Raw genomic sequence first — 25,972 nt, forward strand, 5'->3', positions numbered from 1 at the left:
ATAATACTTTATCCGGAGGGTCTAAGCTGGGGTTTTCCCCTCTTCATTTTCCCTTGATTGCTCACCTTTAAATGAGGCCAGATCTTAAGGTCAACAGGGTCCAGGGACACCTCTCAAGTTTGCTGTTGGTTGAGGGCCACATCCCTTCTCAGAGAGGCAACTGGAGGGCAAGGTGATGGGCCTGGTCCCCAGTCCAGTTCACAGCTAATGGTGTCTAATAAATATACCAACCTCAAAGGGTCTTGGGAGGATTAAATGAAATGATTTTAAAGCCCTTGGCACTGTGCATTGCCCATCAGGCAAAATAAATATCAACTATTATCATTGTCGCTACTGCTGCATGATTGCTCTTGCTGCTGCCGCTACCAGTGCTGCAGTGAAATGCACCCTTCTCACAGGCCGCACTCTGCCGGTGCTGCCGGACACTGAGCCACGGAGCCACTGCTGCCCTCGAGAGGATTTCTCTTCCCAGCATACACACCCCCCCACCCACTGCCCTCTCTCCCGCCCCCACCACTCACTCATACAAGCCCCTTCTTTAGCCTTGTTTTAGGACCTATCATTTCAGAATGTTCCCAGCAAATTGGCCTTGAGAGGTAGCATCCACGCTACCCAGCAGTGAGGGTCCTGTGAGCAGTGATTCTCATACTTTAATGCATACACAAATCCTGTGAGGATCTCATTAAAATCAGATTTCATCCAGTAGGTTTGGGCATGAGGCCTGATGTTCTGCATTTCTAACAAGCTCCCAGGAGACACTGGTCCTGCTGGACCACCAGGAGTAGCCGAAACTCTAAGAACTGATACTGTTCTTCCAGTCTAGCAATGCAATGTGTGACCCAGAGTTGGGGGCCCAGGCTCTCTCATGTAGTCTCCTATTAAGCAGCTGTAAGACTGGGAAATTATTTAACCTCTAAGAGACCTATTACCTCCTGTAAAATCACAGGTCTGCACCAGGTGGTGTGTCTGGTACCTTCAGAACTATATAGGGTTCCTTATTTTTGTCTTAGCTGTTATCTTCTATATGTCCCCTCATCAGTGGTTAACAAACATCACAACATTTTATTGCATTGTATTATTCCCCAAAGTCACAGTTGTGTTTTGTGTTTTTTGACCCAAGATGATAGCTGTTTTTTATGTCACTTTCCACATTCTTTCCCCATAATTTTTAGAACACTATTCAGAGTTGCTTTTTCATTTAACTTTAAGGAGACTTTTAATGAATGCTGAGTCTGTGAGGTTAGTTCTCTGTTGCCCAAATGGGAATGGAGTTCTTGTTATTTCACATTTTTCAGAGAAGCTGTAATATTTTTCTTAAATAGAAGGTGATCCTTAATGGGAGCCAATCTCCTACATTACACCCCTGCTAAGGGCAATGGCTGGTAATGATTTTAAAGCATTTCGCAGGGAACACATTCTTCCCTTTCTCTGAATAGAATTTGAGTCAGCTGCTTCCTGTGTATTCCCATTACCAACACTTTATTCAGAACTTGATTAATTCTTGTCTGGACTACTGTACTTATCTACCAACTGGTGTTCCACTTCCAGCCTTTCAACTCTATAATTATTTCAATACATTCCTGCCAGACTGATGTTTCCAAATGTCCATAAAGTGCATGCCACTTCTGGCCAAAATCCTCTATGGGCCCTTATTCAACACCTTCATGCAATGGGGCCAACCTACCATTTCAGGTTCCCACTGCTTCCCATAGTCAAGTTATTTTCTACATTTCCCATATCCATGACTGTTTATACATCTCCTCTGCCTGGTATGCCTTCCTCTGTGAAAACCCACCTCCACTCTTCAAGAGCTGTTACAAATTCCAGTTCTTGCTTAGTGTTCCCTGATCCAGCAAGATGAACTTGTAAACACCTTGCTTTTGATTCTCTTCTCTACTCAACACCTGCTGCCCTATATTGTAATTTCTTCGTATCCTTCCTCACTGCCGTCTACTGCACAATTCTTAGGCATCTGTAGTGTGTTTTAATGGTCTCTGTAGGTTGCACAGTGCTTTTTAAATTTTTTATATCTGTTGAAGAAATGAATGTATAATGAGCTTCAGTATTAATCTACAGATCAAATGTTCAGAAACTGAAGACGTTGAAAAATTATTCATCAGTCTTATCTAGAATTTATTTTGAGCAAATTAATTCCTGTGGCCCAGTATTCTCTCTATATATATTTGGGGGGGGATATTTAGTAAATTTTTTTGTACTCAATGAATAAAGCAGTACGCTATATAAATGCTGGAGAAGGGAGAAATCTTTTGACTTTCTGGATCATGGTGAATATTGTCATAGGATATGTGTATTTCAGATTCAACTACTGTGTTGTTGAGACCATTTTATATGTGAATTCAGAATATACAAACATGATATACTCATATCTAAGATTCTAAAGATTTAACACAGTTACATTGGCTTTATAATTTATGACTACACAGTGTTAGTATTTCAAAAGGAAAAGTAGAACTTCTTCCTTAAGGCAACATGGGCACTGCCTTAGGAATTATCCCATTGCTGCCTATCATGGTTCGGAGATCATTAAAGGTGTACATTAATTATTTTCTTAAAACACAAAAGTAAAAAAGTTTTAAAAACCCACAATTATTATAGGATTTGTGAATCTTGGGCACATACCAAATCGATTTCCAGTGCCCCATAAGATACAGCATGATGACTGGGAATTTTCAGCTGTAGCGTATTAATCCTTTAGGATACGAGGCTGTTGTACCAGTGCAATGCTGCAATAATCTTAAGAACTGTAAAACTAAAGCTTGGAAGACGAACGTTCCATAATCAAAGAAATTAGCTACAATTTATCTGTTATGTTACAAAAACTTTTTAGACTAATAGAACATTAAAAACCTTAGTTTGTGATGGGTGAAAAAGGAGAAGGGATTAAAGAAGTACAAACTGCAAAAAAATTTGTAGTTACAAAAGAGTCATGGGTATGTAATGTACAGCATAGGTAGTATAATCAATAATACTGTAATGACTATGTATGGTGCCTGGTGGGTACCAGAAATTTTGGGGGGACCATTTAGTAAAGTTTGTGACTGTCTAACCATCATGTTGTACACCTGAAACTAATACAAAATAATATTGAATGTAAACCATAATTGAAAAATAAAGTTTAAGTAATTCAAAGGTACTTACAAAGTGAAAAAACAAGAGTAGATAATGGTGGGTGTGGAAACCTATGAATCTGAACATTGTTTCACATCCGAGCAACAAGCTAATCATTAGCCAGCTTTGCTCCCAAAGATGTAAACTACAGTATTTTCTCTTTAATCTTGGAGTATAGTTTTATTTGCTGCTAAAAGACTTTTGATTTCTTCCACCCACTTCTTGTTAGAGTGGCACTAGTCCTCAGTAATGACTGAAAATAGAATTGCAGGAAATATGTAATTCACAAGTCTGTCTTACTAAATTACTTTAAGTTGAGCTGTGTAAAAAAAAGGAATTAATAAAAAGTACATTTGAAATCATTGAAAAATACTAAAAAATCTTAGTCTAACAAAATTTTTAATATTAATGTGTCTTCCAGTCAATTCCATTGCCTGAAAATATGACTAAAGCAGTTCTAACTATAAATATAATAATTTAATTCAAGACTTTTAAAAATTGCTTGAAAAATCTGATAACTATAGAACTCTCCCATCTTTGCCCAACTATATTAGTTTAAGAAGATAAACAAATAGGATTACATTTCTCTAATAAATATTTTCTATAATATTCATTTTTTTAACACCTATAAATCCTTCCATTGAGGTCATGGAAAATGCATGTCTATAGAGAAATTAACACTTTTAGACTTACTATCAATTATATGCATTTGAGAGCCTTATTTTGCCATAATCACTACTTTCTTAGCATTGCTGATACTGTTTTATGCTTAGATTTTGTTCATCATGATGAGAAAATTAAGGAAAATTTGAATGTGTTCCTAACCTCCAGTTTACATACTCTAATGTTTTTCTTGTTTCTTTAAGTGTCTTTCTTTAAAAGGTATAAACACAGTTTAGACTATACCATTCAAATCATCTAGGCTGAAATAAATGTAAATCTTGTTTCTCTATTTATCATGGAATTACCGCTCTGATATACTTGTGGAATATAACACAGCCTTACTTACTACAGATCATGACTATTCTCAAATCTTATTTTCAGAATCACTCATTGTAAAAGCAAGAGCATAACAACAAACCAAGAAACCAAGTTTCACACTGATAGTCTTTACATCGCTTTAGAAAAGCTTATGTGTGTTTTTATTTACAAATTTAAATACATTCATAATTTAGCAAAGTGTATCCCCATGGTTCCTGGAGAGAGAGCTGCAATTGCACAATTGAAAGAGCACATAAAATTGAATAACAAAAAAATTGTTGCCCCAAATATTCTCTTATGCTTTTGCTAAAGCTTTCACTAGCTCTTGCCATTTCCCTTAATGATGAGTATTTTCAATATAAACAGACAGACACCAGATCAGAAACACTGAGGTCTAGAGCAGTGGTCTCTAGAATTGGCATGACTACTGACATTATACAAGGTGATTTTAAAGATATACCAACGAATATTTAGTATTTTAATAGACACACATTTATTTTAAGCATATTAGAAAAAAAACTAGCAAATCAATCTCATTACTTTAAAGTTATTCTTCCTTGGGTCGTGTTTCCTTTTTACATACATGTAAAGTTTAAAATGTGAATGCATTTAAAAAAAACATTAGGTAAATTCAGTGTAGGTGTTTCTGACAAAAGTCATGATGGAGGCCAGGGAATCTCTGGAGAGTGGAAAAGTGAGGTGGGAAGGTTGGGGTCAGGTAACAGTGGTTCTGGTTCTAGCTCTGTAACTAACTAGCTGACAAGTGAGACCTCTTTGGGCAACTAAGGCCCACCCCAGCACCACTATTCTATGACGCTACATTCTCTTGTCAAATGCCATTATAGTGAACACCAATCTCTGTACAACAAAAATAAGCATTCTAAGCTTTAACACAAAATGTGCTCATTTCAACTAGTCAGGGAAATTAGAGGACCTAATGTGGAGCTTTCTTTGAGGTTAAAACAGACAGACAAAATCTACTACTGGTAGATTAGACCAATCTTTGAACGGTTGGAGATAAACTTGATTTTGCTTAGTAACTTTAGTTTGTTTTGTTTTTTGCCCAGGGAAAGGATTTCAAGTACCCTTATCAACATGAAATCCTATCAACATGATAGCCAAATACCAGAGGGTTTTGTCTTCCATATTCACATGTCATATACCATTCTAACCTGGGAGTAAGAAGCCTGAATATCCATGATGCAGTCTGATGGATGATTTAAGTAAAACCAGTCTTGGAAGAAAAATACACTTCTGTTAGATGGAGAAATAGATAGATGAACACTAGCTTAAGATAGAGTTATGTTTTTAGAAACAGGCAGAGCCTGAAGGTTCATGATAACTTAAAATAGCTTGTCTTGTTTCTGGTTTAAATTTCCACTCTGGAAATAGAAAGCATATTAACCAATTACCCATTTTCAGGGGTAATAAAATTGGAACCTCGATTAAACTGTCTTGAATTAGTTCTCTTCTCAATGGCTTGAGAATACAAGTTCAAATCAAAGCCTAGCTCTGATGCCAAAAAGCGTTCAACATAGAAAATCTCTGTGGAGCAATTGTTTCGTGGCCAGGATTACTATGTTCTAAAATAATCTCTACAGCTTGAAAAGTAAACTAGTGTTTCCCTGAATTGGAGTTGCTTGCCCCCCCCAGCCCCTTTTTAAGATCCCCAGACTCACAGGGAAGAATGTCTTCGTAAAGGTTACCTGTCATTTCTTAAAAGAAATTAGATTACAATTCGATTGAAAATAAAAGATGATGATGATGATAATGGTGATGATGAAGAACTCTGTGAATATTTGAACTAAGCACTTTGGAATTTATCTAATTAAGGACTAAAGTACTTTTATTTTCTATTTGGAATACTAATTACATCTATTTAACCTATTCAGCTTAGCAAACAAATGAAAGAACAGCAATGAAACCACTAAAACCTATTTTTTTTGTGTGTGTGTGTGTGGAGATATCTCTGCCTGTAATGGTAGAAAAAAAGAAAAAATGTTGTGGGTGAAAATTTTGCCATTGATCTCTGAGAGGGTATATTTGTAGAGCACATCTGAACATACTTTCCATAAATATAGAAACTGGCCTCTGGAATCACAATTTCATTATTTGCTGCAATTTCAAAGGCCTCTTGGAAAATGTGGCTTCCCACGTCTTTAGGTTTTCTTGTTTGTTGTTTTTTTCAATTCTCTTGTTAAGAATGTCTGTAGACATGCACTCTTAATCTGGGATAGCCACGTGATCTTTGTCATCCTCAGCTACATGCACGCTGTGTGGATCTATCTGCTCCTGCCTCCAGGTCGGTCACGGCTGATTCAGTCTCCTCCGCAGAAGGGCGGCCAGTCTCTGTCTGTTCTCATTTATTGAAGATGCCCGGCCCCTGGGCGGGTGCGGCTGGAGGCTGGGCAGACCTGAGCTGTTGGCCCTTTTGGGCTGAGCTGAGGTTGGAGAAGACGTGGGTTTCGGCACGATGTTGAGGCCTGGGATTTTGGTGCCCCTTTCAGAGTTCAGTTTTGCAAGGCTCCTCTCTCCCTGATGACCGGCCGCAGAGGCGGCGAGGCTGCTGGGGCTGAGGAACCGCGGGGTCACCGGTAAGCTTCCACTGAGCCTCCTGAGCTCCAGGAGCTGCTCTCTGGCCTGACTCAAAGCCTCCGTCAGCTCAAAGCGTTCTTCACACTCTCTCCGCACTGTTTCCTGAAGAAAAGTGTTCTGAAATGAGAAAAAGGGGGGAAGCATCCCTGGCTTTAATCAGTGTACCTATGGAGAGTTCTTGGCAACGTAAACAGAACTGAACTGGAAATCAGGGGTCTGGGTTCTTTGACCATCTTTGTGGATACTCTGCCACATGGGACAGAAAAGTAAAAAATGCAAATGATTTGTGAAGCTGGAAAACACTTGAAGAGAACATCCATTTAGCCCTTGCAGTTTGCAGATGAGGAACAAAGGGCCAGGGTCACTCAGATGATAGAGGTGGGGCTGGGGCTGGGGCTGGGGTTGGTTCTGGGTTCCACTCTGTCCTACCTATGTGATGCCTAACAGTTAATATCTGTAGTGCCATTAAGTGATTGAGCATTGACCTATGAACCAGGAGGTCATGGTTCAATTCCTGGGTAGGGCACATGCCCAGGATTATGGGCTCAATCCCCAGTGTGGGGCATGAAGGAGGCAGCTGATCAATGATCAATGATTCTTTCTCATCACTGATGTTTCTATCTCTCTCTCCCTCTCCCTTCCTCTTTGAAATCAACAATTATATATTTTTTAAAAAGTTTGCAGCCTTGTAAGTTTGAGCAGAGTTGCTTTTTATGTCCTTAAGAGAATCTGGAGCCAAGGGTGGAAGCCATGGGATTTACATCAAGCAAGAATTTGAATAGCTAGCACTCTCCAGAGGATACTCTGAAGCAAGCATGTCAAACTCGGGGCCCATGGGCCGCATGCCTCATTTATTTGGCCCATGTTAGTCTTTGAGTTTGACATGCTCGCTCTGAAGGGTCAAATCTCATTTGATTGGGATATACCAGAGCAAATTTAAGCTTCACATGTTTGACTGGACTAGAGATCATTAAGGTCCTTACACATTCTGAGGCTCTACATTTCTAGCTGAAGAGTTGCCCATCTTTCATCTGAGGAATTCACCAAAATTACTTCAAGGCCCATGGTAAGAATTGGGTCGTGGATCAGCCTAATGCCCTGACATTTATGTCTGTACCTTGTCAAAAAAGAGTCTATAAAGTAACAATTCAAAGTGGTACCTGAATAAGTAAACACAATTACAATGATTGTGGTATGAGATTCTTCAACTGAAAATGAACTCCTGTCAGGTTAACTTGTTTGTAAAGACATTCCCGCATCTGACTTTCAGTGGAAAGCATCCTCCTAGGGGTTTCATGACTAATCTGCTGTCAGTGGAACTAAATTACAGACCATCAAGGAAAGTGCACCTTCCTGTATTTGAGTTTCTTGTGATTATGGTTAGAACTCCATACAATTCCAAATTTGGTAATCAATAGTGAGGAATGTGGAGCAATTCCAGATTAACAGTTGCCCTGTCATCTTCTATGAAACCAGCGTCATGCCTGGGTCACACGAAGCCTCACATGTACATATTAACACATGTACAGGATTCATATATGCACATATTATTTTTTAAACCATGAGGGTTCATCACTTGATTCTAGTTAATTTCTATTCTATTTTTTTTTCTTTGAGAAATAGGGGACTAAGGATTGTGTCTGTGGCATTATCATCTGGGTTTCATGAACTCTACCTGAAATACTCATTGAAAAAGCAAGGGAAGGAGGACTGGAGAAGATTAATATGGTGCTACGTCGGGTATCACCTCATTTCCTGCTCCCAAGGACTACATTTGACAAAGAAAGACACTGAAGCTCACACTGGTTATGTAACGTGCTGAGAGTAACCCAGCTCCCAGCGGTCTATGCCTAAGTTAATTGTCAAATTAATTATATCAACCATGCAGGGCCATTGTGTTCCAGGACACTGAAGAAATAAAAAACAGTAAGACATTTAATTTGGTTTTGCCCAAGTTTTCTAAACTTCATGTAAAATGATTAGATTTACAAGTCATTCAATACTGGGTAAATGAGTATAAAAATTTCCTGGATTAAGAAAGCTATGAGAAAGAGTTAATTCTATTTGACAGTAAAAAGACAAAAAATGGATAGCAGTTAACAATGAGGTCAATAGACTGGTGCGATGAATAATAGGTGCACTAATATGGAAAGACAAAGTGATGGCTGATATGATGACGAGAGTTCTCATTTAAAAGTAACATCAAATTGGATCCAGTTACTAAAATTAAATTCAGATCTCAAAGGAAAGACACAGTGCTCTACAGAAAACATCCATAAAGTAAATCACTTAAAAGCTATCCCAGGCAAGTGACACTCCACTAGAGGAGGAAGTAGAAAGGCGAAATGAACCCCAAGATGTCCCATTGCAAGTATAACGGAAGCAAAGTTCCCGTTAACTCCAGACGGAACTTGGAAGAGCTGCTGGCCATCCCAGCTGGGGGCCCGCTGCTGTGGAACTCATCCTTCTTCAAGGCTATCAGCTTCCAGAAAAAAGATGAACTCTCTTATTTCCCACACTGGGAGGACCTCTGAATGGAAAATAGGATCCAAAGTTAGGACTTTTATTTTTGTCTGTTCTGCAAACACTATGAAATCTCAGGTGAATTCCACAATAGCTGCATATCCTCTGCCACCCTTACCTCCTCCTTTAAAACTGAGATTATAATTCTGTGTTGTGTGACAAGCAGCTCAGATGTTATCATTTACTCACTCAGGGAGTAAAAAAATGGAAACAGAGCACATCAAGGTTAGGGGATTGCTATTTCAGGGGTGGAGTGTGTGTGACAGGGCATGACCAGAGCACACGTGGATATGGCCAGAATCAGTAAGACACATTAATGGAAAATTCCATCATATGTGGAAAAGAATCATTCACTCGTGGTTGGGTTGCTTTCAGCAATCGAGGCAAAATGTCTCTTTTTTAGTTGTCTTTTTGGAAGGTTGTGTTGTAGCAGAATTTTAATATGTGCTTTTATTGAACAACATGAGAAAATGTGTGAGATGGAATATCTTCAGTAAGCCTGAAAATCATGGGCAAGCATGAGAATAAGCAGTGAAGCCACAGCATTCTCAATGTTTCAGGCAGAGTTGTCATTGGCCATATTTTAGTGTGATAAAATAGCGTAACTGGATTGCACCTAAACCGAGTCAAGATGAAAAGGGAGGCATGAGGGAGGTGAAGAAGGGACGGTGGGGTTTTCCAGGCTGAGTGGGCGTGAGTAAAAACACCTGGCAGTGGGAGTGGGAGAGGCACGTTTTGGGATGACACATGGCTTAGAATGACTCAATTGCAGAGTGTGCAGGGGAGGAGAGACCAGGACTGAGGCAGGGAGGAGTGAGCAGGTCAAATCAAGCACAGTTTTGGTAGCGTGCTAATACTAGAATTTTGTTTGTTTTAAATAGAATCACCTAGTAGCTTCTACAAATCCCTATACCCAATGCCAATTAAGTAAGGATCTCTGGGGGTATGCCCAGCCATCAGTACTTTTTTCCTAATTCCCTAGATCAGGGGTCCTCAAACTTTTTAAACGGGGGGCCAGTTCACTGTCCCTCAGACCGTTGGAGGGCCAGACTATAGTTTTAAAAAAACTATGAACAAATTCCTATGCATACTGCACATATCTTATTTTGAAGTAAAAAAACAAAACGGGAACAAATACAATATTTGTATTTGCATGTGGCCAGCGGGCCGTAGTTTGAGGACCCTTGCCCTAGATGATTCCAATATACTGACACTTAAAATTTTTTTTTTAAAAAATTTATTTTAGAGAGTGGAAGGGAGAGGGAAAGAAACATCTTGATGTGAGAGAGATACATGGATCAGCTGCCTCCTGCACACCCCCTGCTGGGGATGGAGCTGGAAACCTGGACATGTCCCTTGTCCAGAATTGAACCTGTGACCTTTTGGTGCACAAGAGGATGCCCAACCGAGCCACACCTTTCAGGGCTAATACTAGAGTTTTAACTTAATTCTGGGGGCTATTTGGAGTGATTGAAAGGTTTATTTTAAGCATGGAGCTGGATAGTCAAATTTAGATTAAAGGAAGATCCCTTTGCCAGCTCTGTGGAAAATGGCCCCGAGTGGGGCATGATGGGAGGAAGGGGGGACAGCAGGAGGCCAAAGTTTTCAGGGAGAAGATTCCTACCCTGAGTGGCTCTTGGTTAGGGGAGGGAGAACTAGCATTCTTGTGTCATTAAGCCGTGTGGATTGGTGGAGAGCATTATCTATACATATGTGTACAACATTTTCAGATAAAGGCCGCTTTCAATGAGCTTAAAAATATGGCTCAATTGTACTCCTACTGGGCAAGTAAATGTCAAAATAAAAATATAAATTGGCTCACCATCTGTTGGAAAGTTTTAATATGGCCAATTTTCTCCACTCTTTGCAGTGTAAGGGTGGTTTATTTTTATGTTTGTTTTCATTTTTGTCCGTAGAGACAGCTGGATTGCTTTCAACAGTGGAAGAAGCAAGAGAAGGCTTTGCTGGGTAACTTGATCATTCTGAAGGTGAGAATCCTGTTTGTGATAGAAATTGGCTACATCTGGTATAACCTGGGGGAAATATGCTAGGAAAGCAAGTCCTCATTGAAGAATAAGCACAGATTGGCATCTTTGTTTATGCTTTACTAGAGGCCTCGTACATGAAATTAGTGCACGGGAAGGGTCCGTAGGCCTGGCCAGTGATCAGGGCTGATCAGGGCCTTCCGGCTGCCGGCCAGGGCCTTCCTTTGTTCCGTGCCACCCCCTGGTGGTCAGCACACATCATAGCGAGCGATACTCCTCCCGGTCTCCTGGTCAAACTCCCGAGGGGACACTTTGCATATTAGCCTTTTATATATATATAGATACCCAGTGAGGTCTGAACCAGTGAGATTACAGTTTCCAACAACCCAAACTAGATATAGCCCAGGGCGAGTGGATGGCCAGCCAGCTGGGTGGGGAGTTCAGGTGAGAGGAAGCTCTGTGGAAAAGGTGTGGAAATCAGAAAGATGAGTAGGAGTTAGCAAAGGATATGCTCAAATTTCCATTTAAGGCTTCTGCTCAACTAATATGATCAGCCCAAAATACTGCAGAAAAACAGTGAAAATTGCCCTTTGGTAAGGCAGGAATGAGGATCTGAATAGATTTCCAGAAGAGGAGGAGGATGGAAGTTATTCTTAAAATTGTATTTGTGTGCTTGCAAACATAATGAACACTGAAATAACTATGGCAGACATACCAGAAATGGCAATAATCCTTGGACTGATCTCACTGTTTAGTTTTCTAGGTGTTGATTACTAACTTTTTAACAAGCCACTTACTTAAGTGTGAATGTCCTCTCAACATGTCTCAGTACTCCATCTAATCTATCAGTTTTACTTTGGTCTTAGAGACATACTTCTAAAAACCCTGCATTCTTTTGCTGAACCCATCCTGGCTCTCTAAATCTGTCACGCTGTCCACTGTAATCCTTGGACTTCCTACCATGGGCCTGGGGATTCCCCCCACCTCTTTCCTGTGTTGGATTGAACTCATTTTCTGATTTCTATCTCCTCTTCTTTCTTTGTTTACTCCCTCAGTGCAGTGTCATATATCCTTTAAACAGCTTCCCAAGTAAGGCTGCAAAGAAAGTATCATTTTTGAGGAATTTGTGCCTGAAAATATCCTTACTTGACCCTTGTACTTGGTTGATCCTTTGGCAGGATATAGAATTCTAGGTTGCAGATAATTTTCCTGCAGAATTTGGAAGCCATTGTCTTCTAGTTTCTGTTGTTGCTGTTAATAATCCTGATGCCATTTTTATTATTGATCCTTTCTAAGTGACCGTTTTTTTATTTCTGGAAGCTTTTAAATAATTATGTTTATTATCCTGAAGGTATTGACATTTCATAATGAAGTGCTGTGGTGTGTTTGCTTTGCTATCCATTCTGCTGGGTGGGCCCTTTCAATATAGAACTACATGTCCCTTCTGTACTTGGAAATATTCTTGAATTAGTTCCTCGATAATTTCCTCCCTTCCATTTTCTCTGCCTGGAATTCCTATTAGTGGGGTATTAGATATCCTCGCTTGATCCTCTAATTTTCTTTTCTTCATTTCTTTGCTTTTTCTTATACTTTCTTGGAGATTGCTTCATCTTTATCATCTAACCCAAATCTTGAATTTACTGCTTCAGCTCAGTAATCATGCTTGTTCTTTTTCATAGCCTCCTATTCTTACTTCATGTATGCAATATCTTCTCTTTTCTCTCTAAGGATATTAATTATGCTCTTTTTTGAAATTCAGTTTTTCTTCTTATGTTGTTTTGTATGTGTTTCACCTAAGTTCTTTTTTTTACTTATTTGTTTGATTCCAGCTTCTGTCTTTCATATTAGAGATGTTCTTCAAATGTTTGGTGATTCTTGCCTTTCTGAGTCTCCAAAATGTTACTGGAAGTTCTGTGTCCATAGGGAAGGCCTTACTGACTAGTCTACTTCTCAGTGAGCAGAGTGGACAGAGATGTAGCCATTTTACTGGGAGACCCCACTTGTTAGTATCTATAATTTTTTTCTTTTGATACAGTTCATTTCTCCAGAGAGGGCTCTTCCATTTTCCTGGCTATCCTATATAATAAAAGGGTAATATGCAAATAGACCGAATGGCAGAACAACCAAACAACCAATCAAAGTGTAATATGCTAATGATATGCTGAGGCTGCTCAACACAGTGCTATGATGTGCACTGACCACCAGGGGGCAGATGCTCCAACTAGCAGGTTAGCTTGCTGCTGGGGTCTGACTGATTGGGACTGAGCAAGATGGGCCGGACACACCCTGGAGACCTCCCTTGGTCCCTCTCCGGCTCAATTGTGCACTGGTGGAGTCCCTCAGCCTGGCCAGTGCCCTCTCACAATCCGGGACCCCTTAGGGGATGTCAAAGAGCCAGTTTCAGCCTAATCCTGTAGGCCACTTCCCTTGGGAGGGCGCAAGACACAGGGTCTATGGCTAGCAAGTGCTGCTGCAGCAGCGCAAGCCTCTCCTGATTGGGACTGATTGGGCACGAGCCCACAGCAGGCACAGTGGGGCCCGGATGAGCAGGAGGAGCAGGTAGGAGCTGCAGGATTCGGCCCGATCCCTGCAGGCCACCCAAAGGGGCCTCCACCCGTGTACGAATTCATGCACCAAGCCTCTAGTTGATATATAAGCCTGGTTGTTTGTATTCTGGGAAGTGAGGGGGTGAAGTAGACTTAGAAGGTCTCACCCTTTAATATACATACTTTCACTCTAGCCTTACCCCATACTCTGCTGTATCCTTAGGTCCAAAGCCCCTCACATTGTTTTTCTAGAGTGTAAGTCTTTGGTACCAGCCAGGATAGTGGATAGGGGCAACTTGGGTTTAGGGAGGGCATCTGAGCATCTCTTTGCTCCTTTTATAATCATTCAAACAGTCCTATTTTCAAATCCACTCTTTTCTCCCTCTTTCAGAGGTATCTGGTGTCTCTAACTCCGGGGCCATTCCACTGCTATGGCACATAATTGGGTTTTGTCCTTGTTAGGATTTCACCCCATTCCCACATTCTCCTGAGGCATTAGGTTTCAATGTCCTATAGCAGGGGTCCTCAAACTACAGCCCGCGGGCCACATGCAAATACAAATATTGTATTTTTTCCTGTTTTGTTTTTTTACTTCAAAATAAGATATGTGCAGTGTGCATAGGAATTTGTTCATAGTTTTTTTAAAACTATAGTCCGGCCCTCCAACGGTCTGAGGGACAGTGAACTGACCCCCTGTTTAAAAAGTTTGAGGACCCCTGTCCTATAGTCTGCTAATTTCCTTTCACCCATACTCTGCTTTCCATTTTCCAAAATGTAGTTGACATCTTTTTCATCTGAAGTCAACTCCTCTCTTTTCTTTTCCTTATGAGTTTATTCACTTTTTATTAATTTACTGTCATCTTAGTGGTGTTTTGGGATGAAGTAGAGATACACATATGTACTCAATTCTCCATGTTTAACAAAAGCATCCCTTTCTATTTTTGAATATCTTTCATCGTCATTAGATGGCACAGGAGCTGGTAGAATTTAAAACTTCTGCCCCTTTGTTTTCTGTATCTATAGCCTTAAGACAACAAAATATATTGAATTCTCTGTACTGGTTTTCCTTTGGTGGTTATACGTGAACTGGGTTTTTTGCTTTGCTTTTTAAAATTCACTACATTCTTTTTCTGGATCACAACAAGGCCCATAACAGTGGGGGCCACACTGCCCTGACAGGGCTCACATGGAGCTAGTAGGGAGGAAAACTGGCAGCAAAAAGCATGTGCTCTATTTTAACCTGCCTTTAAATGGTAATGTCCTATTCTCTAACACTGTATGTGTTGTTGTTGTTTTTTTCTGACTTCCCTTTCTTTTTCACATTGTGATTTTTTTATTGTGAGTCCGCACCCTTGGAGGAATTTTCAGGGCCCCCTTTCACATTTGCATTTCCCATACAGTTTTATTTTCCATTTTCTCTCTTCTTATTGACCTGTAGCTTTGTGGCTTCACCTTCCTGACCCTTGTTTCTGTGGCTGCTCTCCCATAATCCCTGCTCCACACAGGACTGCCCATTTTGCCCTTTAGAAGCTACGGCTTTCCTCCTATCCTTGAGAACTTTCTTCATACAATGAAAAGCAAAGTCCACCCATTCTCTGGCCCCTTGAGCGAGAGCAGGACTTTCCTCTCCTTAATTAGCTTTCTTTTTAGAGCACTAATTTATCTTCATGCTAAAGGGAATTTGTTCTCCACTTAAATGTGGCTTTTCTTCTCTAGGACCTAAGAAATTTCAAGTGTCTGGAATGCACGGCCAAAATAGTGGTGCTTTTCACTTTACATGCTGCAACCTCGGTTCTTTCTGGCCAGTAATGCCAATCACTTTTATTGGCTAATTTCCCATTTTTATAAGAAATTCTGGATGGTGGCATGCTTAATCAGAGAAGCAGTCTCAATTATTTACTCTTACTGTTCAGTTATAATTATTTACCTTCTACTGGAAAATCTAGCCTCCCCTCCCCTCTCTTCATCCCAGCAAAAGGAAATTTGCCCCCCTGGCATGTCCTTAGATGACTTTCCCTGTGGGATGATCCCTCTCTACTCCCCAGTAATGATCTATAATCATTTGTATACCATCTCGGCCTCCTGTATCTTTCAAAAGTCTGCTTTATATATTTTTAAATCTTTATTGTTGAAAGTATTACATATGTCTCCTTTTCCCCCTTGACCCCTTTCTAGCCCTTCCCACCCTCCGCCCGAGTGGCTTCCTTCTACAACTAATGAGCAGGAAGAGCTCCAAATGTAGCTCCTTTTGTCTGAAAGCGACATTCACTGTTCACTTTTAGTCATTTCTCTGGCCAAAATTACCTCGAGGGGCCCTGAGATTGGTAGCCCTAAAATGGCCCTCTGTGCCTGCCCTCCTGCCATTCTCACTCATGTGCAATCCCTTTGCTCTGACTGTGGGCTGGGCTTATTGACTCAATTATGATGAGTAGAATACAGCAGAAGCAATGGGATGTCACTGCCGAGATTAGATTACGAAAAGACTGTGGCTTCTCTCTTGGGCACCCTCTTTTGCACTCTCTCATTCTTGTTCACTTGCTTGCTCTGAGGGAAGCCAGATGCCCTGTGGTGAGCTGGTCTATGGAGAGGTCTATGCTGTAAGGAACCGAGGGAGGCCCCTGGCCTCCGGCAAGGTGCTGAGACTCTGAGCCCAAGAGCCATGAGGAAATAAATCCTGCTCACAGCCACAAAGTCAGCCTGGAGGTCAGTCCTCCCCAAATTGAGCCTTTGTATGAAATGGCAGCCCCTGACAACCTGATACCAACTCCATGAGAGGCCTTGAGCCAGGGGCACCCAGCTAAGCCACATTCAGATACTTGACCTACAGAAATTATCTATACTAGTAATAGAGGGGTATGCAAATTGTCTGGGACACCATCACAGTAACAGTAATGACCAAATAGCAGGCTGCATGGGGCAACCAGGCTGGCAGGGGGGTTAGTGAGGGACGACTAAATGACGGAACAGCAGGCTGCGTGGAGTGACCAGGCTGGCAAGGGGGTTAGTGAGGGATGACCAAATGACTGAAAAGCAGGTTGTGTGGGGCAACCAGGCTGACAGGGGGGGCATTTGGGGGCAACCAGGCCATCAGGGGGGGCAGTTGGGGACAACCAGGCCAGCAGGGGGGCCAGTTAGGGGTGACCAGACCGGCGGCGGATGGGGGGCAGTTAGGGCGACAAGGCCGGCAGGCAGAGGCGGTTAGGGGTGATCAAGGCTGGCAAAGGGGCCAGCTAGGGGTGGTCAGGCAGGCAGGTAGGTTAGCCAGCAGTCCCAGATAGTGAGAGGGATGTCTGATTGCCAGTTTAGGCCCAATCCCAGTTTCCCAAGAGGTCCCGGATTGGAGAGGGTGCAGGCTGGGCTGAGGGGACTCCCCTTCCCCCGTGCATGAATTTTGTGCACTGGGCCTCTAGTGAGGTAATAAATGTTTGTTGTTTGAAACCACTGAATTTAAGGCTAGTTATTGTGCAACAATGGAAAACTAATGTAGGCCCTTAAGGACAATTTTTTAACTTTAGTCTATCCTTTTTATATGGTAAGTTTCTGTTTAGGCCATTCTTTCCTCTTGATGTCAATTTAATTACTCAAAACTTTCTTTAAAGTCCTTTTTGAGAGCAGAGAATGGCTGTGTCAGTCTTGTTCACAATGGCGGATTCATTGTCATTTCTTTGGGGATTCTTACAATTTTAGACCCTGGGAAATTAGAAAACCTGCTGGTCTAGATGCCTTGACCTTTCTCTCCTTTAACCTGCTGTCCCTCCACTAGAACTTCAACACTCCTGTCTCATTTTTAGCAAAATTGCATCACCTCTCTCCTTCTCAGGGTTTCTCCAGCGGAGCTGAGTCCTGTGTGCCTCCCCTTACTCCTGCCTGCACTGGTGAGGCAGCTCCTTTACTAGGGACACTGTGCTGCCCTGTTCCAACAGGAGACACTCCATCATCTGATCCACTAAGTATCTGGCAGAATAAGTAGTGTGTTTACTGTCATTTTAAAGTAAAAAAAAAAAATGAAATAAATGAGGCTTGGAGATGAGTGCTAAGACCAGGGGTCACGAAACTTAGAAGCAGAATCACTGTAACTCAGGCTTCCTGAAAGAGGAAACACTATTATCAATGAATGTTGGCTCCACCATGCTGTGTGACCTTCTAGAAGTTATTCAATCTTCTTGAGTCAGTTCCTCATTTATAACACGGAAATAATTTCTACTTCTTAGGGCTCTTTAGGCATTGCTCTTGACCCAGCATTCTGTCCATTTCCATTTTAACTTACTTTAATAGCTACTTTGCAAAAGATTCACTTTACGAGTATAATGATGGCATATACTTTTTACTTTGCTTGATAATTTAAATACAGCAAGAACATGGGATATTTAGTTGTTAATAATCAATGTTATTACTAGCACTTTCTTTTTATTCCTTTAGTAAGATGCCCATAAAACCAACAAAAATATTACTTGTCATTAACATTCAGAACCTTCCTCCATTTGCCTTTATTTGCTATACTGTCACACATGGGATCACATATTCTGATGTGACATAACTTTGGTGATTGGAGAATAGATTAATTGCTCAACTGTGTTAGTCAGTTCAGGTTGCTATAACCAAGTACCATAGACGGAGTGGCTCAAACAACAAATATAATTTAGTTCTCATAGCTCCAGAGGCTGGGAAACTCATGATCAAGTCACAAGCAGACTTGGTGTCTGGTGAGGACTTGCTTCCTGGTTCATAGGCGTTCCCTCCCACGTCCTCACATGGTGGGAGGAATAAAGGAGCTCTTTGGTTCTCTTTTTATAAGGTCACTAATCCGTTCATGAAGGTTCTACCTTCGTGACTTAAATACCTCCCAAAGTCCCCGCCTCTCAATAATCATCACATTGGAACTTAGGTTTCATGACTTTTTAAGGGACATAAACATTCAATCTATGTTTGTTTCTGCCTAGCAGTTCAGAAATCAGACTTTTGTTAGAAAAAAAATTAATCAAAATATGTCTACTCCAGTTTAAATAAAAACACTGCTAAAATAATTATGCATACGTAAGAAAGAAGACCAACACATGTAAATTACCTTATAAATTTAGATTGACAGAAAGATAAATCCTTAAAGAAAAAGCACATGTAAGATATATTGTCCAAACACGATCTGAACTAAAAGCAGCAAGTGCTCTAAAAGGTTTTTTTTTTTTTGGCAAAAATTTAATGTCAAAACCAGCAAGACATATAAAGATGACTAGTCTCAGATGTTTTAAAAGGTCGTTTGCAACACAGTAGAAGTGGGTGGTGAGAAAACCTTAGCGATTATGTAGTTCGATATATTCATTTTACAGAAAAGGAAGCCAGTTCCGAAAGGTTAAGTGACTGTCTAGTTAAGGACAAAACCAGGATGTGATCCCAGGCCCCTGACTAACAGTCCAGAACTTTTTGCCTGACACCAAGCTGTCTTTTATGTTTGTGTGTGTTGGTTTGCTTGTTTGTTTTTTGAAGGAACATGTGCTCTCTCTCTAATCGCAGTGGTGCCGTGGCCTGTCCTACCTCTTGCTGGGACTGCTGAAACTGCTGCGTCAGCTGTGTCTGTTCCAGCAGCAATCTTTCCAGTTCATCAGACTTCTGTTTCATTTCCTTCCTCAAGTCCGCTGAAGCGCAGTCACTATTGTCAATTTCCTTTTTCAAGCGAGACTCAAATTCTGCAACCAGATTTTTAAGGTTTTCAATTTCCTTCTCCTTTGACTCAGATTCTTCAGTATATTGGACACGGGATTCATGGAGCTTTTTTTCAAGAGTGGCCACTTGCAGCCTTAGATCTCTAGTGGCGCCTGCGATTAAGTCTGATATCTGTGAGATAAATCTTGTATTAGTTTTTAGGCAGTATCTCTAGGTAGACACAGAGTTCTTATCGTTTTAAGAGGCTTATTCTAAATAATCAGTGTACCCTGCTGATCAGAGGAAAACAAACCCTATGACATATGCAGGCTCCCGAGATTTTCTTTTTAAAAGTTAAGACTAAAACTTTTATGTTTACCACCTTGAATGGATTGCATTAATCATTTGGGCATCCTTGGAAATATATTAATCTCTGTAACTGGATTAAGCTGCCAAGAATAGCTTACGTTTTTATCTGGATTCACTGTAGAGTGACTTTGTGATGAAAAATGCCCAATGCTTGGGGGCCCATGAAGGGGAACACAGCCACTATATTTTATTCGTATCAGGCCAATCAGTTTTCCTTTGAGATTGTTTTCTTTCTTGTCTATACTGAGTGGAGGGAGCTCAGAAACTACACCTTCTAGAGCAGCGGTCGCTAGCCTTTCGGACCTCACTGACCACCAGTAGTCTGTGGTCCACCCGTTGGCGCCCGCTGTTCTAGAGCATTACTGTCCACTAGAACTCTCTGTGATGATAGAAATATTCTGGGATGTCCAATAGGGTACCCACTAGCCGCAGGTGGCTATTGACAGGGGTGTGCTGGTAAATGTTTAACAGCCGACTCACAAGCACACACAAGCCAGGTCTTATGTCATCTCCACAGCATAAACACCCTCACCATGACCCGGTCCAAGCTACCAAGGTGGCATCACTGATGGCTGAGCGGGGAAGAGATGCACACAATAGGCTCTCACTTGCCAGTACCACCCAGTGAGCATTGGAAATGTGGTCACTGTGACTGAGGGACTGAATTTTTCATTTGACTTCTATTTAATTAATTGAAATTTAAGTAGTCACAGGTGGCTACCACAGTATACAGTGCAGTTCTAGAGGATGCCAGAATACTGTAAAATATACTGCTTTTCAAAGTGGTGCCTCTAGGTAAAGAGAAGAGAATGACGGTCTTTAGAAGGGAAAAGACTGCTTGTTTTCTCTCGCCTTGAAAAACAAAACAAAGAACAGAAAACAACGCAGGAAGAGCAAAGCTGCTTCTGACGAAACATATCCTTATTGTTTATGCCACGGATATTGTCAAGTAATACATATTAGGACAACAAGAAACCAATCCATGGAGAATCTGGAAAACATTCAGAGACTAAAGTTCCAAGGATTTTGTGAACTATTCCTTAAGAATTAAGTCTACAAAATTTGTTCCAAATGTTAAATTTACATTAAGAATAACTTCTGCAAGAAATCTATTCACCACACTTTGTAATTTTATAAATTAAATTAATATTCCATGATCTCCAATTAATCCAGGAAGGAAGAGGGTCACTGCTAGTCCTGGACAGTAGTTTCCATCACCCGGAGGAGACATGGCACCAAAACAGAGCAGGTTGTCCCTGGGAGGTAGGCTCACATGGCCACAAGTGTGTTCTGATTTTTTAAAAAGGGAATCAACATTTAAAATTCAAAGCGTTTACTTTAAAAATCTGAATTTACGAATTTGCGTGTCATCCTTGCACAGGGGCCATGCTAATCTTCTCTGTATCGTTCCAATTTGAGTATATCAATAAAAAATATTTTTATAAAAATAAAAAGTAAAATAAAATGTAAAAAAGCAAAAAAAAAAAATCTGGACTTATAATTTCTCTTGAAAAACTGAAACCCCTGGCAAGTTGGGGCCTGCCTTTTGACATTCCCCTGCAGATGGGACCCTGAGATAGCAGGCCTGAGGTGAGGCGGGGAGTGGGAGGGCATGCCAAGGGGAGCCAGTGGTGACCTGGGGGGCGGGGGGACAGGGGCTGGGAAGCAAGAGGCTTATCTGGGAGAGAACCTGCCTCAGGGAGGCGGACTCTTTGGCGAGCCAAGGCTCCAAGTTCCCCGCATGTACCCATTGTTCCAATAGGACTTCACTTATATGATAAAACACAAATTGAAAGGTAATATTGAAGAGTATTATGCTAAGGGAAATAAGCCAGTCAGAAAAAGACAAGTATCACATGATCTCACTTATATGTGGAATCTAATGAACTAAATGAACTGATGAACAAAATAGATCCAGAGACATTGAAGCATGCAACAGACTGATGAATTTCAGAGGAAAGAGAGGGGGCAGGAAGAGATTAACCAAAGAATTTATTTGCATTTGAAAATCGTACACGGGGAGAGGGGGGGTCTCAGCCCGCCTGCACCCTCCCACAGTCTAGGAGCCCTTGGGGGATGTCCAACTGACGGCTTAGAGCAGGCCTAACACTGCAGTTGGATTTCCTTAGCGCTGCCCCGGAGGCAGGAGAGGCTCCGGCCGCCACCACCGCTGTGCTCACCAGCCATGAGCCCAGCTTCTGGCTGAACTCTGCTACCACTGTGGGAGCTCACTGACCACCAGGGGGCAGCTCCTGCGTTGAGTGTCCGCGCGTCATAGCGACCAGTCCCAGTAGTTCACCGTTTGGTTGGTTTGCATATTAGCCTTTTATTATTTATAGGATATGCATAACCCATCGATAGACAATAGTGCCATGAAGGCCTAGGGAGGGGTGGGAACCAGGTGGAGGGGGACAATTGAGGGAAAAGGGATATCTGTAACACTTCCAACAATAAAGGGAAACATTATTAAGAATTTCAAAACAGCATCTGCAGAGCATTACACCCAAAGCATGAGGCCTTCCTGGGTATGGAGCCCTGTGATACTGCATTTATCATACGATCTTGTAGCCGGGCCTGCCTTTGAGAAGGTTGTACCATATGCCCTGTACACCAAAGCAGAGGCCATTTAATCCCATTTGATGCTTACTTTACACAGACTGTTAATGATTTTATTCAAAAGATTGCTTTCCCCACTGCATCTTGGTTAACACACACACACACACACATGAACACATGCATACTACTACACTCAGGCCTTATAAAAACAGGGAAACCTTAACAAAACTTTAAAGTATATTTAGGGCACATTCTTTCAGAAATTATGGAGGCGGTTACATTTTAAAAATATTTCCCTTCAAAAATCGTTGGAATTGAAAATATTTACAATTAAAGAAGATAGGCTTTAGTTGTTAGAAAATTTTTAATTATGCCAAACACCTCATTATCTTTTGATGTTTGATATTTGATGAGTTGGAATAGCTAATGATGCTAATTATTAGTTACATAATTTGTGCTTTTTTAAAAAAATAAGTTTATTTTTATAAAAAATTCCCTACATAGCTGGATTGCATGCTTGTATAATTCACATCAGCTATTCATCTGGAGAATATCCAAACCATTCTATCTATTGGTGAAAACAAGGCACAGTGACGATGAGGAAAACTGCTGGAGTTATAGATACTGTAGCGCTCTCAGGAGGAAATAACCAACATCCATAGTGTTAAGCCCGTTAAGTAATGGTGATCATCTGAATGACAGACCTTCATTTGTAGCTCCTCTTGTTCTTTCTTATACTTTTGGATTATTTCTTGGTGTTTTTCCTTTTCAATATCAAGTTCCAGTTTAGCTTCTTCCTTAAAGAGAAGAGCTTGCTCCTCAAATTCAACTAAATGTTGGGCTCTTTCCTTGGCGAGTTCAGCTTCAATCTAAAAAATAGCATTTCACACTCATATAAAGTCATTTTACCATAAAATAAGTAAATTAATCTTATTTTCAGGCTCCAATTTTTTTTTAATCCTCACCTGAGGATATTTTTCTATTGCTTTTTAGAAGGAGTGGAAGAAAGAGGGAAAGACAGAGAGAAATATCAATGTGAGAGAAACACATCAATTGGATGCCTCCTGCATGAGCCCTGACCAGGGCCTGGGCCGGGGAGGAGCCTGCCACCGAGCATGTGCACTTGACTGGAATTGAATCTGGGATCCTTGGGTCTGCAGGTTGATGCTCTATCCTCTGAGCCACCATGGCTGGGCCAGACTCTAATATTTTTAAAAATTCTAATTCTAATTCAAAAGATTAACCTAATTTTTAAATTCTAGTATTTTTTAAAAAGTTGACTCAGAACTTAGGCCAGAAAAATTGATCTTGGGCCAAATATTTCAAGATCTTCTAAGACCTGAAAATAAGTAGAAAAGTTAGAACAATATATGATTACAGTTTTGAGAAATACTAATAGCTTTGTCTTCCGTACATTTATACTGTAAACACAGTCCTTGCCAGCAATCCTATTTTTTAAAAAAATCTGAGGCCCTTAGACTAACTTCTGTTGAAAGTCAGAGGGGATATAAAGTACAAATGTTGAGTTTTTAATGGTCCTTTCTTGATGAAGACCATAGATGATCATTTTAATGTGATTGTGGCCAGAAGGTTGTTTAAGGAAAACATGGGTTAGTAATGCCTGTATCCATATTTTGACTCAGAGAGAATCAAAGTGCTGGAAGGAACTATAGAAATCCCTTAGCTCAATTTCTCAAGCTTTTATGACTAGTGGAAAGAATAAACAAGGATTTTGGATTTAGATAGAGTTGAGTTTAAATCCTGGTTCTGACACTTTCCAGTTGTATGCTGCTAATTGTGACTATAATTTTTCCTGGTGGGGTTATGACTAAAGTTCCCTTGGGAGTCCTTATGAGGATGAAATGGGGATGAAACATCTAAGTGAAGCTGTAGCATGAGCAGGGTTATAATAGTCCATGGAGATTACTTCTATGCCCTGATCCCTCAGTCTCTTCCATGGAATCCACACCAAATGATTGTCTGCTCTGTGCCTCTACCATAGAAACTGTAACTCACTCCTTTCCCAACAGGCGTTTCCATTTACAGACAGCACTAAGCATTCGGCACTGCTTCCTTTAGCTGAGCCAACATCTCTCTCCCTGTGGTTTTTAACCACTGTTTTTGGCTCTGCTACTGGAGCAAGAGAGAGTCCTGGATTCCTTCAGGCCTGAGAGTTCATCTAGTGAGATTAGAGAAGGGATCCCAGTGACAGGCTGGCTCTGGATTTACATTGTGCCATGATTCTAAATTCTCAGGGGGAGTTAATGCCAGATAACTTGGGAGAAAAACTGTCAAACCTGATTTCGTGAGACTCTGTGGTTGAGGTCACCATAAGAAGAGGAGAGCTGTCAATCTGCATTTCTCAAGGGAACACTGAAACCAGATTACCAGGAAACAGAGAGATTGCTAAGAAGGTTTGTGGGAAGCCCTTTAAATGAAATAAAATGCAGACAGAAGCCTAGCTCCAGTGTAGGGTCATTGGGTTTACTGTGCTGGGTACAGGTCTGAGCATTTGCCCCAAGGCAAAGCAATTATATTTACATTCACTGCAATAAATTCTTTTGGCTCTCTCAAAATCAATCTCTGGATTGTTTAGGGAAAAGGATGCTGGTGATCATTTAGAAACATATAGGGTTGTTCAAATGTGTTGCTCTTGGACTACTAAAGACAAGGAACACCTTAGTGCAGTGGTTCTCAACCTTGGCTGCACATTAGAATCACTTGGGAATCTCTTTAAAATCCTGATTTCTGGGCCTCATCCTCCGGAAATTCTGTTTCTTTGTTACTAACGCTGTGGCCTCACCCCATAACAAAGAATCAGAATTTTGGAGGATGAGGCCCAGAAATCAGGATTTAAAAAATATTCCCAGGTGATTCTAATGTGCAGCCAAGGTTGAGAACCACTGCCTTAGGGGCACTCAGAAAAAAAGAACAGATGTTCTTGTGAATTCCAGGTACTTACATCCACCTGCCTCCTGGTAGCCATTTAGGAACTTCACAAGTGTCTCAAATAAAGTGTCTGAACCTGAAATCTTGATGATACAAAAACCTGTCTCCACCTGTTCTGCCCCCAGCCCTCCCCATCTCAGGACTCAGAACCACCATCCATCTAGTTATTCAAATCATTCCCCTCTCTCCCTTACCCTCCACACCCAGTCCAGCATTAAATCCTGTTCATTTTGCCTTTACAAAATAAAAACTGGATTCTCTTATTCCCTCTTAGTGATTTCTCAGTGCATTAGTATAAAATCAAAAGGCCTCTACATGATTTTCTATAGGGCCACTGCCAGCCTATATGACACCATCATGTGAATCAACAAAGCACCCCTTCCTTAGATGAATTCAGCCTCATGCCAGGCACAGTACTTGGTGAGCAGAGCACAGGCTGGACTGCAGCCCCCTTCTCTCCCTTGGCTTGTGTTACCGTGCAGGGCACAACCCAAAAGCCGTCTCTGGCAGCCCTGGACTTCTCCAACCTAACTTTCCCCACGTGATCACTGTGCTCCAGCCACACTGGGATAGATAAGTCAAGAACACGTGAAAGAAGGAAATCAAATGCAAAACATGTGGAAAGATCGCAAGGTATGACTGTAAGAGTTAAGAGCCCACCATATACCTTGACAATATTTTAAAAAACCCAACTAAGTAACA

General features: G+C 41.1%; 1 protein-coding gene across 1 annotated transcript in view; it reads right to left on the reverse strand.

Annotated features, from left to right (window-relative positions):
• Positions 1–4,233: 4,233 nt before the first annotated feature.
• Positions 4,234–25,972, reverse strand: part of LEKR1 (leucine, glutamate and lysine rich 1) — a 111,179-nt gene continuing 89,440 nt past the window's right edge. The window contains exons 10-12 of the mRNA XM_006753830.2: positions 23,026–23,190; positions 19,289–19,588; positions 4,234–6,822 (exon numbers count right to left, since the gene is read on the reverse strand). Of these exons, the coding sequence (XP_006753893.2) occupies positions 6,418–6,822; positions 19,289–19,588; positions 23,026–23,190 (870 nt within the window). The 3' untranslated portion in view covers positions 4,234–6,417. The remainder of the gene's footprint in view (positions 6,823–19,288; positions 19,589–23,025; positions 23,191–25,972) is intronic.

This window comes from Myotis davidii, unplaced genomic scaffold (genome assembly GCF_000327345.1).
Source record: "Myotis davidii unplaced genomic scaffold, ASM32734v1 scaffold570, whole genome shotgun sequence".
NCBI lineage: Eukaryota > Metazoa > Chordata > Mammalia > Chiroptera > Vespertilionidae > Myotis > Myotis davidii.